This window comes from Pseudophryne corroboree, chromosome 6 (assembly GCF_028390025.1).
Source record: "Pseudophryne corroboree isolate aPseCor3 chromosome 6, aPseCor3.hap2, whole genome shotgun sequence".
Taxonomy (NCBI): Eukaryota; Metazoa; Chordata; class Amphibia; order Anura; family Myobatrachidae; genus Pseudophryne; species Pseudophryne corroboree.
Window position 1 is genome coordinate 206971394 of NC_086449.1, and position 17376 is coordinate 206988769.

A 17376-nucleotide genomic window follows, 5' to 3' on the forward strand; every position below is an offset into this window, starting at 1 on the left:
GTATCCAACCGGTCAAAATGACTGCATCCCACAAAAAATGCGTCACCAACCGTTGTGAGGGAACATAGCTCAAGAAGGTAGACTTACCAGTGGTATCTGCCGAGATCAACTTAACAAAGCCATCCCCAAACCAGGTTACACCTCCATAGGGAAGATACTCCAGTATTCCTCAGAGTCAGTCCATACCTCTTGTAGTCGCACGGCAGCATGCTGCAATGTTCTAGATAAGACTCAACTTAAGGAATATCCCATCTCTCCCCAGGGTAATTATATCGGATAAACAGGTAACCGACCATTTCTGAATACAAGCACTCCCCCATGCTTATGTAATGCAAATATCATCAAAGCATATAATTAAAATATCACTTAGCTTCCTGTATACGATCCTTTGTGACAGGGCCCTGTGGAGACCAGGGGTTGACTTTCACTTTATTCTATCCATGGCGGGAAAAGAATAAACACTCGTACTCCTCGTGAGGATTTAAGACCATCTCGTCACGGCTGACCTAGAGCTTCATCAACAGAGTGATCAGCACATAAAAAGGAATAACTTTACTTCAGCATTCATTAGAAATCGTAATATGAATATACATATTTAAATACACATATATACACACATATTCTATATATACATCATATGTATATGTATTTTGTCAGAAACAGCAGGGTCCCTAGTGACATTAATGTGTTCTGAATGTGTATGAACATGTACTGAATGCCAATGTTGTGGATCTAACCAGGAAACATTATGGTCGACATAAGACATAGTATTCGTCGACAACAGGGAGTAGTAACCGGGCAAAATAACATTTTTGCGACCCAGAGGGGTCTGAGGGAAATATATACATAATTTTAATATCACTCCCCCACAAATACCACCACGTCTGTGCTCAAGCTACAGCTCCATGGATCCGTACCATACATATATATACATATACAGGTATAGGTTTTTTACATTATCATGTTAATTTATACCCAGTCATACAGTTGGTGGCGACAGGGTCACCCACTTACGACTGTGTCTCCCATACAGTGTTTACTTTGGAAAAGCTCACAACTACCGACATGCTGACACTTCATCTACTGAATCAAGTACCATCAGGAGTCGGCAATGCCGACAGAGGGATTCCCATAGCTGTTTGTGGCAGAGCACTCACATATGTCGACAACCGTGTACTAAATCGTTATAATGGGTAGATTCCAGTATCTGACAGGGAAAACACAGAACTTTAAACAACTCATTAACCACACGCTCATATATATATATATATATATATATATATATACACATATATATATATATATATATATATATATATACACACACACACACACACGGGTTGAGTATCCCATATCCAAATATTCCGAAATACGGAATATTCCGAAATACGGACTTTTTTGAGTGAGAGTGAGATAGTGAAACCTTTGTTTTTTGATGGCTCAATGTACACAAACTTTGTTTAATACACAAAGTTATTAATAATATTGTATTAAATGACCTTCAGGCTGTGTATATAAGGTGTATATGAAACATAAATGAAATGTGTGAATGTAGACACACTTTGTTTAATGCACAAAGTTATAAAAAATATTGGCTAAAATTACCTTCAGGCTGTGTGTTTAGGGTGTATATGTAACATAAATGCATTCTGTGCTTAGATTTAGGTCCCATCATCATAAGATCTCATTATGGTATACAATTATTCCAAAATACGGAAAAATCTGATATCCAAAATACCTCCGGTCCCAAGCATTTTGGATAAGGGATACTCAACCTGTATGTATATATATATACATACAGTACACACATATATATATATATTAGTGCTATATGAACCCATAGTGCACTAAACAACTGTGCCCCCCTCCGTTAGTTGTTTTGGCGGGTCAGCGTCTCTGTGAGGAGAAAATGGCTCTGTATAGAGTTGTGAGGGCTAAGCCACGCCCCCTTCTCGGCGCGCTTCAGTCCCGCTGATTTTTCATCTTTTTATACTGGCGGGGGTCTGTATATAGTACCTATGCACTGTATACTTCTTTGTCAGGATGTATATATGAGGTATAATTGCTGCCCAGGGGCCCCCCCCTGTGCCCTGCACCCTTGTAGTGCCGCTTGTGTGTGGGAGCAATGGCGCGCAGCGCGACCGCTGCGCGGTACCTCAGAGACTCTGAAGTCTTCTGCCGTCACTAAAGTCTTCTGTTCTTCTAATACTCATCCGGCTTCTTTCTTCTGGCTCTGTGAGGGTTGTGACGGCGCGGCTCCGGGAATGAGCAGCTAGGCGAACCAAGTGATCAGACCCTCTGGAGCTAATGGTGTCCAGTAGCCTAAGAAGCAGAGCCTTGAAACTCACAGAAGTAGGTCTGCTTCTCTCCCCTCACTCCCACGATGCAGGGAGCCTGTAGCCAGCAGGTCTCCCTGAAAATAAGAAACCTAACAAAGTCTTTTCAGAGAAACTCAGGAGAGCTCCCCTAGTGTGTGTCCAGTCTCTCTGGGCACAGAGCTTAACTGGAGTCTGGAGGAGGGGCACAGAGGGAGGAGCCAGTTCACACCCATTCAAAGTCTTATAGTGTGCCCATGTCTCCTGCGGATCCCGTCTATACCCCATGGTCCTTTTGGAGTTCCCAGCATCCCCTAGGACAGTGATTTTCACCTTTTTTTACTCACGGCACACCGAACAATGGTGGTCATTCCGAGTTGTTCGCTCGTTGCCGATTTTTGCTATGCTGCGATTTGTTGCTAAATGCGCATGATATGCAGCGCGCATGCGCTTAGTTATTTAACTAAAAACTGAGCAGTTTTGCTGTTGTTCGTGCGGCGCTTTTCAGTCGCACTGCTGATCTGTGAATGATTGACAGGAAAGGGGCGTTTCTGGGTGGTAACTGAGCGTTTTCCGGGAGTGTGCTAAAAAATGCAGGCGTGTCAGGGAAAAACACGGGAGTATCTGGAGAAACGGGGGAGTGGCTGGCCAAACGCAGGGCGTGTTTGTGACGTCAAACCAGGAACTAAACGGACTGAGCTGATCGCAATCTAGGAGTAGGTCTGGAGCTACTCAGAAACTGCAAGAAAATATTTAGTAGCAGTTCTGCTAATCTTTCGTTCGCTATTCTGCTAAGCTAAGATACACTCCCAGAGGGTGGCGGCCTAGCGTTTGCAATGCTGCTAAAAACAGCTAGCGAGCGAACAACTCGGAATGACCACCAATATTTAAAATTGCCAAGGCACACCATAAGTTCCCCACAGGAAAAAACAAAACACACACATTGGCCATCACAGTAATAAAAAAATCCACACATACATTGGCCTACACAAAAAAAACAATCACATTGCTCCCCACATAAATCATGTTGCTCAATACATAAATCCTATTGCTCCCCACATAAATCAATTACATTGCTCCCCACATGAATTATTCACATTATTCCCCCCATAAATCCTTATTCTCTCCACATAAATCCTATTGTTCCCCACAAGAGAACTAAAATAACAAATATTAGCCCCTACCGGTCAGCTGTCCTCCTTCCTGTCCCTCAGTGGTGGGGGTGTTTCATAGTGGAGTGCTGCGAATATTGAGCTGCGGGCAGTCGGGCAGGTGTGGATGTTGGTGGGCAAGGAAAGCTGTGTATGCAGGCAGGAACTGGAAGATATGTATGCAGGCAGGAGGGCTGGCTGGGTGGTGAGATGTGACGGCCGTGACCTATGATATCACACCGCCGCATCTTCAAGGCATGGGTCACGGCCGGAGTACAACTAATCCTCTAAGAAGAGCTCGGGCCAACAGTTCACTCTGAAGGTGCAGGAAGCTACTCTGGCTCCGCTGCACACCTTGCAACAGGTCGCACCACACAAGTGTGCCACGGCACACTGGTTGAAAAAGCCTGCTCTAGGACGTATGAGAAACTAAGTATAGCTATACACACAATAGATATAACAATGCACAGTAAAGACTGGATGTATATCACAGAGTACTTGTACTAAATAACCCTAAATGCACTTTTTCTTAACTAACACTGTCAACAGACATGTAGAATACTTTGGTGTCCTGTAAAATGCACAGCGCTGACATGCAGGAGGCTTTACAGAGGAGGATTTGCCCAAACAGTCCCAGGATCAGCTCAACTTGACCTAATGGTGCCCAAACGCTGACAGGGAGTGAGGGAGAGAGAGACATGCAGCTCCAGGGCGGGAACATTTACTCTAAATGGCGCCCTGTGGTTGAGGGAGGGGCTACAGGTCAGAGCCTTATCCCCTTGCTGGACTTCACCACCGGGTACTGTGGGCCTTAGCAAACAGATTTTTGAGAGAATCCGACCTGTGCCCTTATCCTGGTGGTCTAGTGGGGTCCCTGTACTGCCACAGTGTCCACGCCAGCGCGCGCGGCCTGCCTCCCACCTGCCGCGCCGGATCGCGGTTTACAGCGGGTCCCACCTGGGGGACCCACTTACCTTCTCCCTGAATGCGGCCACGCGATCCTGGAGAGCTGCGGTGGTGTGTGTGCCTGACTGAAGAAAACCGGGGCCTCCGCTGTAAGTACCCGGCAACCAGGGCGCGGGAGTATACAGTGACGCTGGGGAACGTGATGGAGCTGCAGCAGGAGATGTCTGATTGACATCTAACACTCACAGTGTCTCTGCTGCGGCCCTTGAAGTCTTCATTTTTCACTTAAGCTCTTCTGAGTGCTGCTGGAGCAGCCCACCTGTTGTATGCCTACACTGCATGGCACCAACTACAAAACTGAGCTCCTGTGCACGGAGGCGGGGTTATAGAGGAGGCGGCGCTATGCTTTCTGGGAACAGTCAAAGCTTTTAGCCTGTTTGGTGCCTCGGATCAAGATCCTACTCTACACCCCAATGTCATTCCCTGTGGAGCCCAGTGTACCCCGCAGCAGAAATGTAATTACTTAAAAGTAAGTGGTCTCTAATTCCCAGCAACTATGGGTATGGTGCTGAGTTGGAAGCACGCCGTATGTGGATTATGGGGGTCATTCTGTGTTGTTCGCTCGTTGCCGATTTTCGCTATACTGCGATTAGTCGCTAACTGCGCATGCGCATGGTACGCAGAGCACATGCGCTTAGTTATTTTACTAAAAACTTAGCTGTTTTGCTGTAGCGTCTGCGGCGCTTTTCAGTCGCACTGGTGTTCGGTAAATGATTGACAGGAAAGGGGCGTTTCTGGGCGGCAACTCAGCGTTTTCCCGGCGTTGGCTAAAAAACGCAGGCGTGTCAGGGAAAAACGCGGGAGTGTCTGGAAAAACGGGGGAGTGGCTGGCCGAACGCAAGGCGTGTTTGTGACGTCAAACCAGGAACAAAACGGGCTGAGCTGATCGCAGTGTAGGAGTAAGTCTCAAGCTACTCAGGAACTGCTAAGAAATTTCTATTCGCAATTCTGCTAATCTTTCGTTCGCAATTCTGCTAAGCTAAGATACACTCCCAGAGGGCGGCGGCCTAGAACGTGCAATGCTGCTAAAATCTGCTAGCGAGCGTACAACTCAGAATGACCCCTATATCGTGCATGCTTTCACACTGCGCATGCTCCAGAACTGGGAGTACACAAGTGTGGTTGATGCAGAGTCATGTGTATTACAGTCACATTTACACTTGCAACGGAAGAGGAGTAACTGAGCATATCGTCAGAATTCCGGACTACTCAGAGCAGGAGGTAAGCATATACACGCCTGGTTCCGGGCCAACGCATATCCACACCTATTATTATGAGAAATACTAGATCAAGTGTATGGATAGAGGGAAGGTGGACCATAAAGATGCAACTGTAGATAAGGGCAAATACACGCATTTATTCCCATGTTTGCAATAAGCAGGGGCGCAACCAGGTGGTAATCAGTTTATGATGAAACCTGTTGGACCTATCAGAGAGCATCACCATAGACTCTGTTGGACTTTGCGTGTCATACAGAACTGATAATTTCCGGACGCGGTGTGCAGCACGGTAACTGAGAACTCTCACCCAGGTACAGTGAATCATGAGAGGGCGCCGTTGGAGCCACGGCATCATCTTCCTACTTGCAGCCGGACCATCTTATGGAGAGCGCTACACATTAGACTTGTAGCGCTGAATTACTTCTCCAGATCATCTGAAGATGGCTATAGGGTAAGCCAGGGTCAGCTTCCTATTATTACACTGCAGGCATGCTGGAGTCCACATTTTTTCATTTAAAAGACCCTAAACATTGTTGTGCTCATTTGTGTCAAGTAGCAGCCCATCCATCACATAATTTACTTGTTTCATTTATTTCTGCACGGTAAGAGCAGCCTGATGCTGTCCCTGTTGTATGTGCACTATACAGTGACATAGATCCCATACAACAACTCAGGATTCACATCCTGCATATCTGTGTAGGGTATGGGTCGTTGAGTCGACACAACTTAGTGCCAAATTATTGCTTTGCCCCAGGTGACAAAAATCCTAGTTTAGGCCCTGCAATGCGGGAGCATCTATGGCTGTTTTGCTTTCAACTAGTGCACACAGTGTCTGTGTGCACTGGTAGCCCCTTATTGCATATCTGTGTGCACTGATGTCTCCTTATTGCATATCGGTGTTCACTGGTGTCTCTTTATTGCATATCTGCATGGCTGCACTGGGGTCTCCTGATTGCATATCTGTGTATCATAGTTGCCGACTTCTGGGCTGCTCTCTCCGGGAGAGAGCAGCCCGTCGGCTCAGCAAGGGGGGCGGGCAGTGAGGTGACGTGACAGGGGGGCAGGCAAGAGGCGGAACGGAGGCGGACCAGAGGTGGAACGGGGCGTGGCTTCTGGACAGCGCCATTTAAGCCACGCCCCCCGCTGTGTAATGCCGCGATTACCGGCATTATACAGCAGGGGGCGTGGTTACGATGACGCGATTCAACAAGAATCGCGTCATCGCCTGCCCGGACCGCCCACTTTACTCGTTAAGTGGGCGGCGGGCAGGGGGTGACCAGCGGATATCGGGAGACTTGCCTGCTCTTCCGGGGGACCGGGAGGGTCACCCGTTTTTCGGGAGCCTCCCGGCCATTCCGGGAGGGTAGGCAAGTATGCTGTGTATACTGTGTCAAAATTGCATATTTGTTCTGGTGTACAGGTGTCATGTTGCTTATCTGTGTACACTGGGGTGTGCACACTGGTGTCTCCTTATTGCATATCTGTGTACACTGGGGTCTCCTTATTGCATGTATGTGTGCACTGGCATACCTCCCAACATTCAAGTTCAGGAAGGAGGGACATCTTGGCGCACGTAGCGCGCCCGAAAAGGGGGCGTGGCAGGCGCGTAAGGGGCGTGGCTTCAGGGAGGGTCCGCGATTGCGAGCCACGCCCCGTTTTCATCACTGAGTGGGCACGGCCAGCGCTCTGTGAGCTGCTGGCATGCCCCCTCTAACTCCCTGGAATAGACGCTGTGCGCATGCGCACAGCGTCTATTCACCGCTGCTCTGCTCTCAACTGAGCAGAGCAGTGAGTGATCAGGAGCCTCCCAACTGCCCCCCCCCCCACCGCGGGACACTGCGGCCCGTGTGAGGGACAGACCTAAAAAAACGGGACTGTCCCGCGAAAATCGGGACAGTTGGGAGGTATGCACTGGTGTCTCCTTATTTCATATCTGTATGCACTGGTGTCTCCTTATTTCATATCTGTATGCACTGGTGTCTCCTTATTTCATATCTGTATGCACTGGTGTCTCCTTATTCAGGACCACAACTAGTAGGAGGGGGGTGGGGGGTGCCACATTACTGCCTTGCCCTAGGTGGCAAAAATCCTAGTTTAGGCCGTGCAATGCGGGAGGATCTATGGCTGTTTTGTCTTCAGCTATACATCAGGCCCTATATATCTAAATAGAAATATATAAGTCAAAAGTAAAAATTAAACTTACTTTTGTAATTCTTGGGTCAACTCCTTAATTGTTTCTTCTAACTTTGCTATCTAAAACAATAAAATCACATACAGTATCTACATTTTTTTTCATTTAGAAATAAACATACAGTATACATCAATAAAGTCTACATTTATAGGTAATAATTAGTGATGTGCACAAGAAATTTTTCGGGTTTTGTGTTTTGGTTTTGGATTCGGTTCCGCGGCCGTGTTTTGGATTCGGACGCGTTTTGGCAAAACCTCCCTAAAATTTTTTTGTCAGATTCGGGTGTGTTTTGGATTCGGGTGTTTTTTTTACAAAAAAAACTCAAAAACAGCTTAAATCATAGAATTTGGGGGTCATTTTGATCCCATAGTATTATTAACCTCAATAACCATAATTTCCACTCATTTCCAGTCTATTCTGAACACCTCACATTATTATTTTTAGTCCTAAAATTTGCACCGAGGTCGCTGGATGGCTAAGCTAAGCGACCAAAGTTGCCGACACAAACACCTGGCCCATCTAGGAGTGTCACTGCAGTGTCAGACAGGATGGCAGATTTAAAAAATAGTCCCCAAACAGCACATGATGCAAAGAAAAAAAGAGGTGCAATGAGGTAGCTGTGTGACTAAGCTAAGCGACCCAAGTGGCCGACACAAACTAGGAGTGGCACTGCAGTTTTCTAGCGAGAGGATGAGTGCTTCCATCCTCATGTGAATCTGAACCACTAGCCATGAACATAGGCCAGGGCCTCAGCCGTTCCTTGCCACTCCGTGTCGTAAATTGCATATTGGCAAGTTTACGCTTCTCATCAGACGCTTTTAATTTTGATTTTTGGGTCATTTTACTGAACTTTTGTAGTATACTTGACGACACAGAGGTAGAGCAGTGGACTACTGTACCGTACTGCTATATATATATATATACTGGTGGTCAGCAAAATTCTGCACTGTCCTCCTACTATATACTGCGCACAACTAAAATGCAGCACAGGTATTTGATGCATAGTATATTTGACGACACAGAGGTAGAGCAGTGGACTACTGTACCGTACTGCTATATATATACTGGTGGTCAGCAAAATTCTGCATTATCCTCCTACTATATACTGCGCACTACTAAAATGCAGCACAGGTATGGATGCATAGTATACTTGACGACACAGAGGTAGAGCAGTGGACTACTGTACCGTACTGCTATATATATACTGGTGGCCAGCAAAATTCTTCACTCTCCTCCTACTATATACTGCGCACAACTAAAATGCAGCACAGGTATGGATGCATAGTATACTTGACGACACAGAGGTAGAGCAGTGGACTACTGTACCGTACTGCTATATATATACTGGTGGTCAGCAAAATTCTGCATTATCCTCCTACTATATACTGCGCACTACTAAAATGCAGCACAGGTATGGATGCATAGTATACTTGACGACACAGAGGTAGAGCAGTGGACTACTGTACCTTACTGCTATATATATACTGGTGGTCAGCAAAATTCTGCATTGTCCTCCTACTATATACTGCGCACAACTAAAATGCAGCACAGGTATGGATGCATAGTATACTTGACGACACAGAGGTAGAGCAGTGGACTACTGTACCGTACTGCTATATATATACTGGTGGTCAGCAAAATTTTGCACTGTCCTCCTACTAAATACTGCGCACAACTAAAATGCATCACAGGTATGGATGCATAGTATACTTGACGACACAGAGGTAGAGCAGTGGACTACTGTACCGTACTGCTATATATATATATATAATGGTGGCCAGCAAAATTCTGCACTGTCCTCCTACTATATACTGCGCACAACTAAAATGCAGCACAGGTATGGATGCATAGTATACTTGGCGACACAGAGGTAGAGCAGTGGACTACTGTACCGTACTGCTATATATATACTGGTGGTCAGCAAAATTCTGCATTATCCTCCTACTATATACTGCGCACTACTAAAATGCAGCACAGGTATGGATGCATAGTATACTTGACGACACAGAGGTAGAGCAGTGGACTACTGTACCGTACTGCTATATATATACTGGTGGTCAGCAAAATTCTGCATTATCCTCCTACTATATACTGCGCACTACTAAAATGCAGCACAGGTATGGATGCATAGTATACTTGACGACACAGAGGTAGAGCAGTGGACTACTGTACCGTACTGCTATATATATATACTGGTGGCCAGCAAAATTCTGCACTGTCCTCCTACTATATACTGCGCACAACTAAAATGCAGCACAGGTATGGATGCATAGTATACTTGACGACACAGAGGTAGAGCAGTGGACTACTGTACCGTACTGCTATATATATACTGGTGGTCAGCAAAATTCTGCATTATCCTCCTACTATATACTGCGCACTACTAAAATGCAGCACAGGTATGGATGCATAGTATACTTGACGACACAGAGGTAGAGCAGTGGACTACTGTACCGTACTGCTATATAAATACTGGTGGCCAGCAAAATTCTGCACTGTCCTCCTACTATATACTGCGCACAACTAAAATGCAGCACAGGTATGGATGCATAGTATACTTGACGACACAGAGGTAGAGCAGTGGACTACTGTACCGTACTGCTATATATATACTGGTGGTCAGCAAAATTCTGCACTCTCCTCTTACTATATACTGCGCACAACTAAAATGCAGCACAGGTATGGATGCACAGTATACTTGACGACACAGAGGTAGGTAGAGCAGAGGACTACTGTACCGTACTGCTATATATATATACTGGTGGTCAGCAAAATTCTGCACTGTCCTCCTACTATATACTGCGCACAACTAAAATGCAGCACAGGTATGGATGCATAGTATTCTTGACGACACAGAGGTAGAGCAGTGGACTACTGTACCGTACTGCTATATATATATACTGGTGGTCAGCAAAATTCTGCACTGTCCTCCTACTATATACTGCGCACAACTGACAACACAGAGGTAGGTAGAGCAGTGGACTACTGTACCGTACAGCTATATATATATATATATATACTGGTGGTCAGCAAAATTCTGCACTGTCCTCCTACTATATACTGCGCACAACTAAAATGCAGCACAGGTATGGGTGCATAGTATACTTGACGACACAGAGGTAGAGCAGTGGACTACTGTACCGTACTGCTATATATATATATATATATATATATACTGGTGGTCAGCAAAATTCTGCACTGTCCTCCTACTATATACTGCGCACAACTAAAATGCAGCACAGGTATGGATGCATAGTATACTTGACGACACAGAGGTAGAGCAGTGGACTACTGTACCGTACTGCTATATATATACTGGTGGTCAGCAAAATTCTGCATTATCCTCCTACTATATACTGCGCACTACTAAAATGCAGCACAGGTATGGATGCATAGTATACTTGACGACACAGAGGTAGAGCAGTGGACTACTGTACCGTACTGCTATATATATACTGGTGGTCAGCAAAATTCTGCACTGTCCTCCTACTATATACTGCGCACAACTAAAATGCAGCACAGGTATGGATGCATAGTATACTTGACGACACAGAGGTAGAGCAGTGGACTACTGTAACGTACTGCTATATATATACTGGTGGCCAGCAAAATTCTGCACTGTCCTCCTACTATATACTGCGCACAACTAAAATGCAGCACAGGTATGGATGCACAGTATACTTGACGACACAGAGGTAGGAAGAGCAGTGGACTACAGTACCATACTGCTATATATATACTGGTGGTCAGCAACATTATGCGCTGTCCTCCTACTATATACTGCGCACAACTAAAATGCAGCACAGGTATGGATGCATAGTATTCTTGACGACACAGAGGTAGCGCAGTGGACTACTGTACCGTACTGCTATATATATACTGGTGGTCAGCAAAATTCTGCACTGTCCTCCTACTATATACTGCGCACAACTAAAATGCAGCACAGGTTTGGATGCATAGTATACTTGACAACACAGAGGTAGGTAGAGCAGTGGACTACTGTACCGTACTACTATATATATATATATATATACTGGTGGTCAGCAAAATTCTGCACGGTCCTCCTACTATATACTGTGCACAACTAAAATGCAGCACAGGTATGGGTGCATAGTATACTTGACGACACAGAGGTAGAGCAGTGGACTACTGTATCGTACTGCTATATATATATATATATATACTGGTGGTCAGTAAAATTCTGCACTGTCCTCCTACTATATACTGCGCACAACTAAAATGCAGCACAGGTATGGATGCATAATATACTTGACGACACAGAGGTAGAGCAGTGGACTACTGTACCGTACTGCTATATATATATATATACTGGTGGTCAGCAAAATTCTGCACTGACCTCCTACTATATACTGCGCACAACTAAAATGTAGCACAGGTATGGATGCATAGTATACTTGACGACACAGAGGTAGGGCAGTGGACTACTGTACCGTACTGCTATATATATACTGGTGGTCAACAAAATTCTGCATTGTCCTCCTACTATATACTGGGCACAACTAAAATGCAGCACAGGTATGGATGCATAGTATACTTGACGACACAGAGGTAGAGCAGTGGACTACTGTACCGTACTGCTATATATACTGGTGGTCAGCAAAATTCTGCACTGTGCTCCTACTATATACTGCGCACAACTAAAATACAGCACAGGTATGGATGCATAGTATACTTGACGACACAGAGGTAGAGCAGTGGACTACTGTACCGTACTGCTATATATATATACTGGTGGTCAGCAAAATTCTGCACTGTCCTCCTACTATATACTGCGCACAACTAAAATGCAGCACAGGTATGGATGCATAGTATACTTGACGACACAGAGGTAGAGCAGTGGACTACTGTACCGTACTGCTATATATATACTGGTGGCCAGCAAAATTCTGCACTGTCCTCCTACTATATACTGCGCACAACTAATATGCAGCACAGGTATGGATGCATAGTATACTTGACGACACAGAGGTAGAGCAGTGGACTACTGTACCGTACTGCTATATATATACTGGTGGTCAGCAAAATTCTGCACTCTCCTCTTACTATATACTGCGCACAACTAAAATGCAGCACAGGTATGGATGCACAGTATACTTGACGACACAGAGGTAGAGCAGTGGACTACTGTACCGTACTGCTATATATATATATATATATACTGGTGGTCAGCAAAATTCTGCACTGTCCTCCTACTATATACTGCGCACAACTAAAATGCAGCACAGGTATGGATGCATAGTAATCTTGATGACACAGAGGTAGAGCAGTGGACTACTGTACCGTACTGCTATATATATATGTATACTGGTGGTCAGCAAAATTCTGCACTGTCCTACTACTATATACTGCGCACAACTAAAATGCAGTACAGGTTTGGATGCATAGTACACTTGACAACACAGAGGTAGGTAGAGCAGTGGACTACTGTACCGTACAGCTATATATATATATATACTGGTGGTCAGCAAAATTCTGCACTGTCCTCCTACTATATACTGCGCACAACTAAAATGCAGCACAGGTATGGGTGCATAGTATACTTGACGACACAGAGGTAGAGCAGTGGACTACTGTACCGTACTGCTATATATATATATATATATATATATATATATACTGGTGGTCAGCAAAATTCTGCACTGTCCTCCTACTATATACTGCGCACAACTAAAATGCAGCACAGGTATGGATGCATAGTATACTTGACGACACAGAGGTAGAGCAGTGGACTACTGTACCGTACTGCTATATATATATACTGGTGGTCAGCAAAATTCTGCACTGTCCTCCTACTATATACTGCGCACAACTAAAATGCAGCACAGGTATGGATGCATAGTATACTTGACGACACAGAGGTAGAGCAGTGGACTACTGTAACGTACTGCTATATATATACTGGTGGTCAGCAAAATTCTGCATTATCCTCCTACTATATACTGCGCACTACTAAAATGCAGCACAGGTATGGATGCATAGTATACTTGACGACACAGAGGTAGAGCAGTGGACTACTGTACCGTACTGCTATATATATACTGGTGGTCAGCAAAATTCTGCACTGTCCTCCTACTATATACTGCGCACAACTAAAATGCAGCACAGGTATGGATGCATAGTATACTTGACGACACAGAGGTAGAGCAGTGGACTACTGTAACGTACTGCTATATATATACTGGTGGCCAGCAAAATTCTGCACTGTCCTCCTACTATATACTGCGCACAACTAAAATGCAGCACAGGTATGGATGCACAGTATACTTGACACAGAGGTAGGTAGAGCAGTGGACTACTGTAACGTACTGCTATATATATACTGGTGGTCAGCAACATTATGCACTGTCCTCCTACTATATACTGCGCACAACTAAAATGCAGCACAGGTATGGATGCATAGTATTCTTGACGACACAGAGGTAGCGCAGTGGACTACTGTACCGTACTGCTATATATATATACTGGTGGTCAGCAAAATTCTGCATTGTCCTCCTACTATATACTGCGCACAACTAAAATGCAGCACAGGTATGGATGCTGATAATGTCGATATTATCTTAGACCGCAAAGCTATACCTCTAAATACACTATTATCGTGGAGCCGCTATGGCCGCTAGACTGAATACACGTGCTACGCACTTTGTACTTTGTACGCTATTTGCGTACAGAGTCCCGCACGTGGTACGTACTTGGCGTACACACGCCGCGCTGAGTGTACAGAGTACACACAGCGTGCGCATACACAATTGATAACCTTTAAACCTTGTTAGTGATACAATGTAATGATATGATCACACTTTAAACCCTTAACAGCAAAGTACTGAAACGATGTTATACCTTAAACCTTAAGTAGCGCTGACGGTATAAAGTACCCACAGTGCGTACACCTTATCAATACTTATACACCTTATACAGATAAATACACTTTAAACCCCTTGCAGGAAAGTGAAGACACCACATTGATTTGTAGTTGCAACCACAGGGTTTTAAGGCCACAGTGGATTAATTCCAAAAGGTAAACAGTACAAATCATACACTACAGGCTAACAAGATAAATCTAAACAGAATAATGGCTACAGAGAATGTACATACGTAAGAAGGCTCGCAAGCACAACCCGGCCGGTCCTCCGCTGGTCATACAGATAGCGTTCAGAGTCTTCTGACCGGCCAGGCAACAATGGGCTTTTTATACACAACATGCATACACAATACAATGGTCACTGTAATCTCATTGTCCATTGGACACAGGGATGTGTTTTTACATTACAGAAGAGGTCATAGGTGGATTTGAATAGATGGGCGATGTCTTTCCCCAACTGCTCTTGTGGGTGGTATCCTCTGGATTCCCGCCGCATACATAATATTCAGTAAATACAGTTAATGTTCATATTCTACTTTTGCACATAACTATACGCAGGAACATGCGATCTTTCTCTAACCAACACCGGAATGTTACCCTCAAAATACCCTACAGCTGGATACTAGACATCACCTTCCAACCTTTATCTGACCCTTCCTATCATGCAAAGGCGAATCTCTTAGTCCAGGAACTGTTTAAACTATTAATACTAGCTGACGTGGTCTAGGGGAGCTATATCTAAAATTTACACTATTTGGGTTAAATATGTAATGTTTTAATAACCCTCTACGCGCTCACAAACTCCGCCGTAAATACCCATATCACACGCATGATCGCCGGAGCGATCCTACGCAAATTGCGGATATGTGCACGCACGGAGGACTGAGTGCACGAGCAGCGGGCATGTGCATGGGGTTAGTACAAGGCATATGCATTACAATATTTTTCGACTTTGACAGTCCACCCTTTGGCAGTCAACCATAACTGCCACTATCTAAACATTAAACAGAAAAAATAAGAATTTACTCACCGGTAATTCTATTTCTCGTAGTCCGTAGTGGATGCTGGGAACTCCGTAAGGACCATGGGGAATAGCGGGCTCCGAAGGAGGCTGGGCACTCTAGAAAGATCTTAGACTACCTGGTGTGCACTGGCCCCTCCCACTATGACCCTCCTCCAAGCCTCAGTTAGGTACTGTGCCCGGACGAGCGTACACAATAAGGAAGGATTTTGAATCCCGGGTAAGACTCATACCAGCCACACCAATCACACCGTACAACTCGTGATATGAAACACAGTTAACAGTATGAAACAATAGAGCCTCTCAACAGATGGCTCAACAATAACCCGATTTAGTTAACCATAACTATGTACAAGTATTGCAGATAAACCGCACTTGGGATGGGCGCCCAGCATCCACTACGGACTACGAGAAATAGAATTACCGGTGAGTAAATTCTTATTTTCTCTAACGTCCTAGTGGATGCTGGGAACTCCGTAAGGACCATGGGGATTATACCAAAGCTCCCAAACGGGCGGGAGAGTGCGGATGACTCTGCAGCACTGAATGAGAGAACTCCAGGTCCTCCTCAGCCAGGGTATCAAATTTGTAGAATTTTTGCAAACGTGTTTGCCCCTGACCAAGTAGCTGCTCGGCAAAATTGTAAAGCCGAGACCTCTCGGGCAGCCGCCCAAGATGAGCCCACCTTCCTTGTGGAATGGGCATTGACAGATTTTGGCTGTGGCAGGCCTGCCACAGTATGTGCAAGCTGAATTGTACTACAAATCCAACGAGCAATAGTCTGCTTAGAAGCAGGAGCACCCAGCTTGTTAGGTGCATATAGGATAAACAGCGAGTCAGATTTTCTGACTCTAGCCGTTCTGGAAACATATATTTTCAGTGCCCTGACAACGTCTAGCAACTTGGAGTCCTCCAAGTCCCTAGTAGCCTAGGCACCACAATAGGCTGGTTCAGGTGAAACGCTGACACCACCTTTGGGAGAAACTGGGGACGAGTCCTCAATTCTGCCCTATCCATATGGAAAATCAAATAAGGGCTTTTACAAGACAAAGCCGCCAACTTTGATACTCGCCTGGCAGAAGCCAAGGCCAATAACATAACCACCTTCCACGTGAGATATTTCAGATCCACGGTTTTTAGTGGTTCAAACCAATGTGATTTTAAGAAACTCAACACCACGTTGAGATCCCAAGGTGCCACAGGAGGCACAAACGGGGGCTGACTCTGCAGCACTCCTTTTATAAATGTCTGAACTTCAGGTACTGAAGCTAGTTCTTTTTGAAAGAAAATCGACAGAGCCGAGATCTGTACCTTAATGGAACCCAATTTAAGGCCCATAGTCACTCTTGCTTGCAGGAAAAGCAGAAATCGACCTAGTTGAAATTCCTCTGTTGGGGCCCTTTCGGCCTCACACCATGCAACATATTTTCGCCATATGCGGTGATAATGAGTTGCTGTAACCTCTTTCCTGGCTTTAGTAAGCGTAGGAATGACTTCCTCCGGAATGCCCTTTTCCTTCAGGATCCGGCGATCAACCGCCATGCCGACAAACGCAGCCGCGGTAAGTCTTGGAACAGACAGGGCCCCTGCTGCCGCAGGTCCTGTCTGAGTGGCAGAGGCCATGGGTCCTCT

At 45.2% G+C, this 17376-nt stretch overlaps 1 protein-coding gene across 5 annotated transcripts in view; it reads right to left on the reverse strand.

Moving 5' to 3' along the window:
• Positions 1-17376, reverse strand: part of RNF212 (ring finger protein 212) — a 476056-nt gene that overhangs the window by 145052 nt on the left and 313628 nt on the right. For 3 of the 5 annotated variants that reach the window (XM_063925682.1, XM_063925684.1, XM_063925681.1), the window contains exon 6: positions 7856-7905. The exons of the other annotated variants lie outside the window; for them this stretch is intronic. In XM_063925682.1, coding sequence (XP_063781752.1) covers positions 7856-7905 — 50 coding nt within the window. The remainder of the gene's footprint in view (positions 1-7855; positions 7906-17376) is intronic. 5 annotated transcript variants of the gene reach the window in all.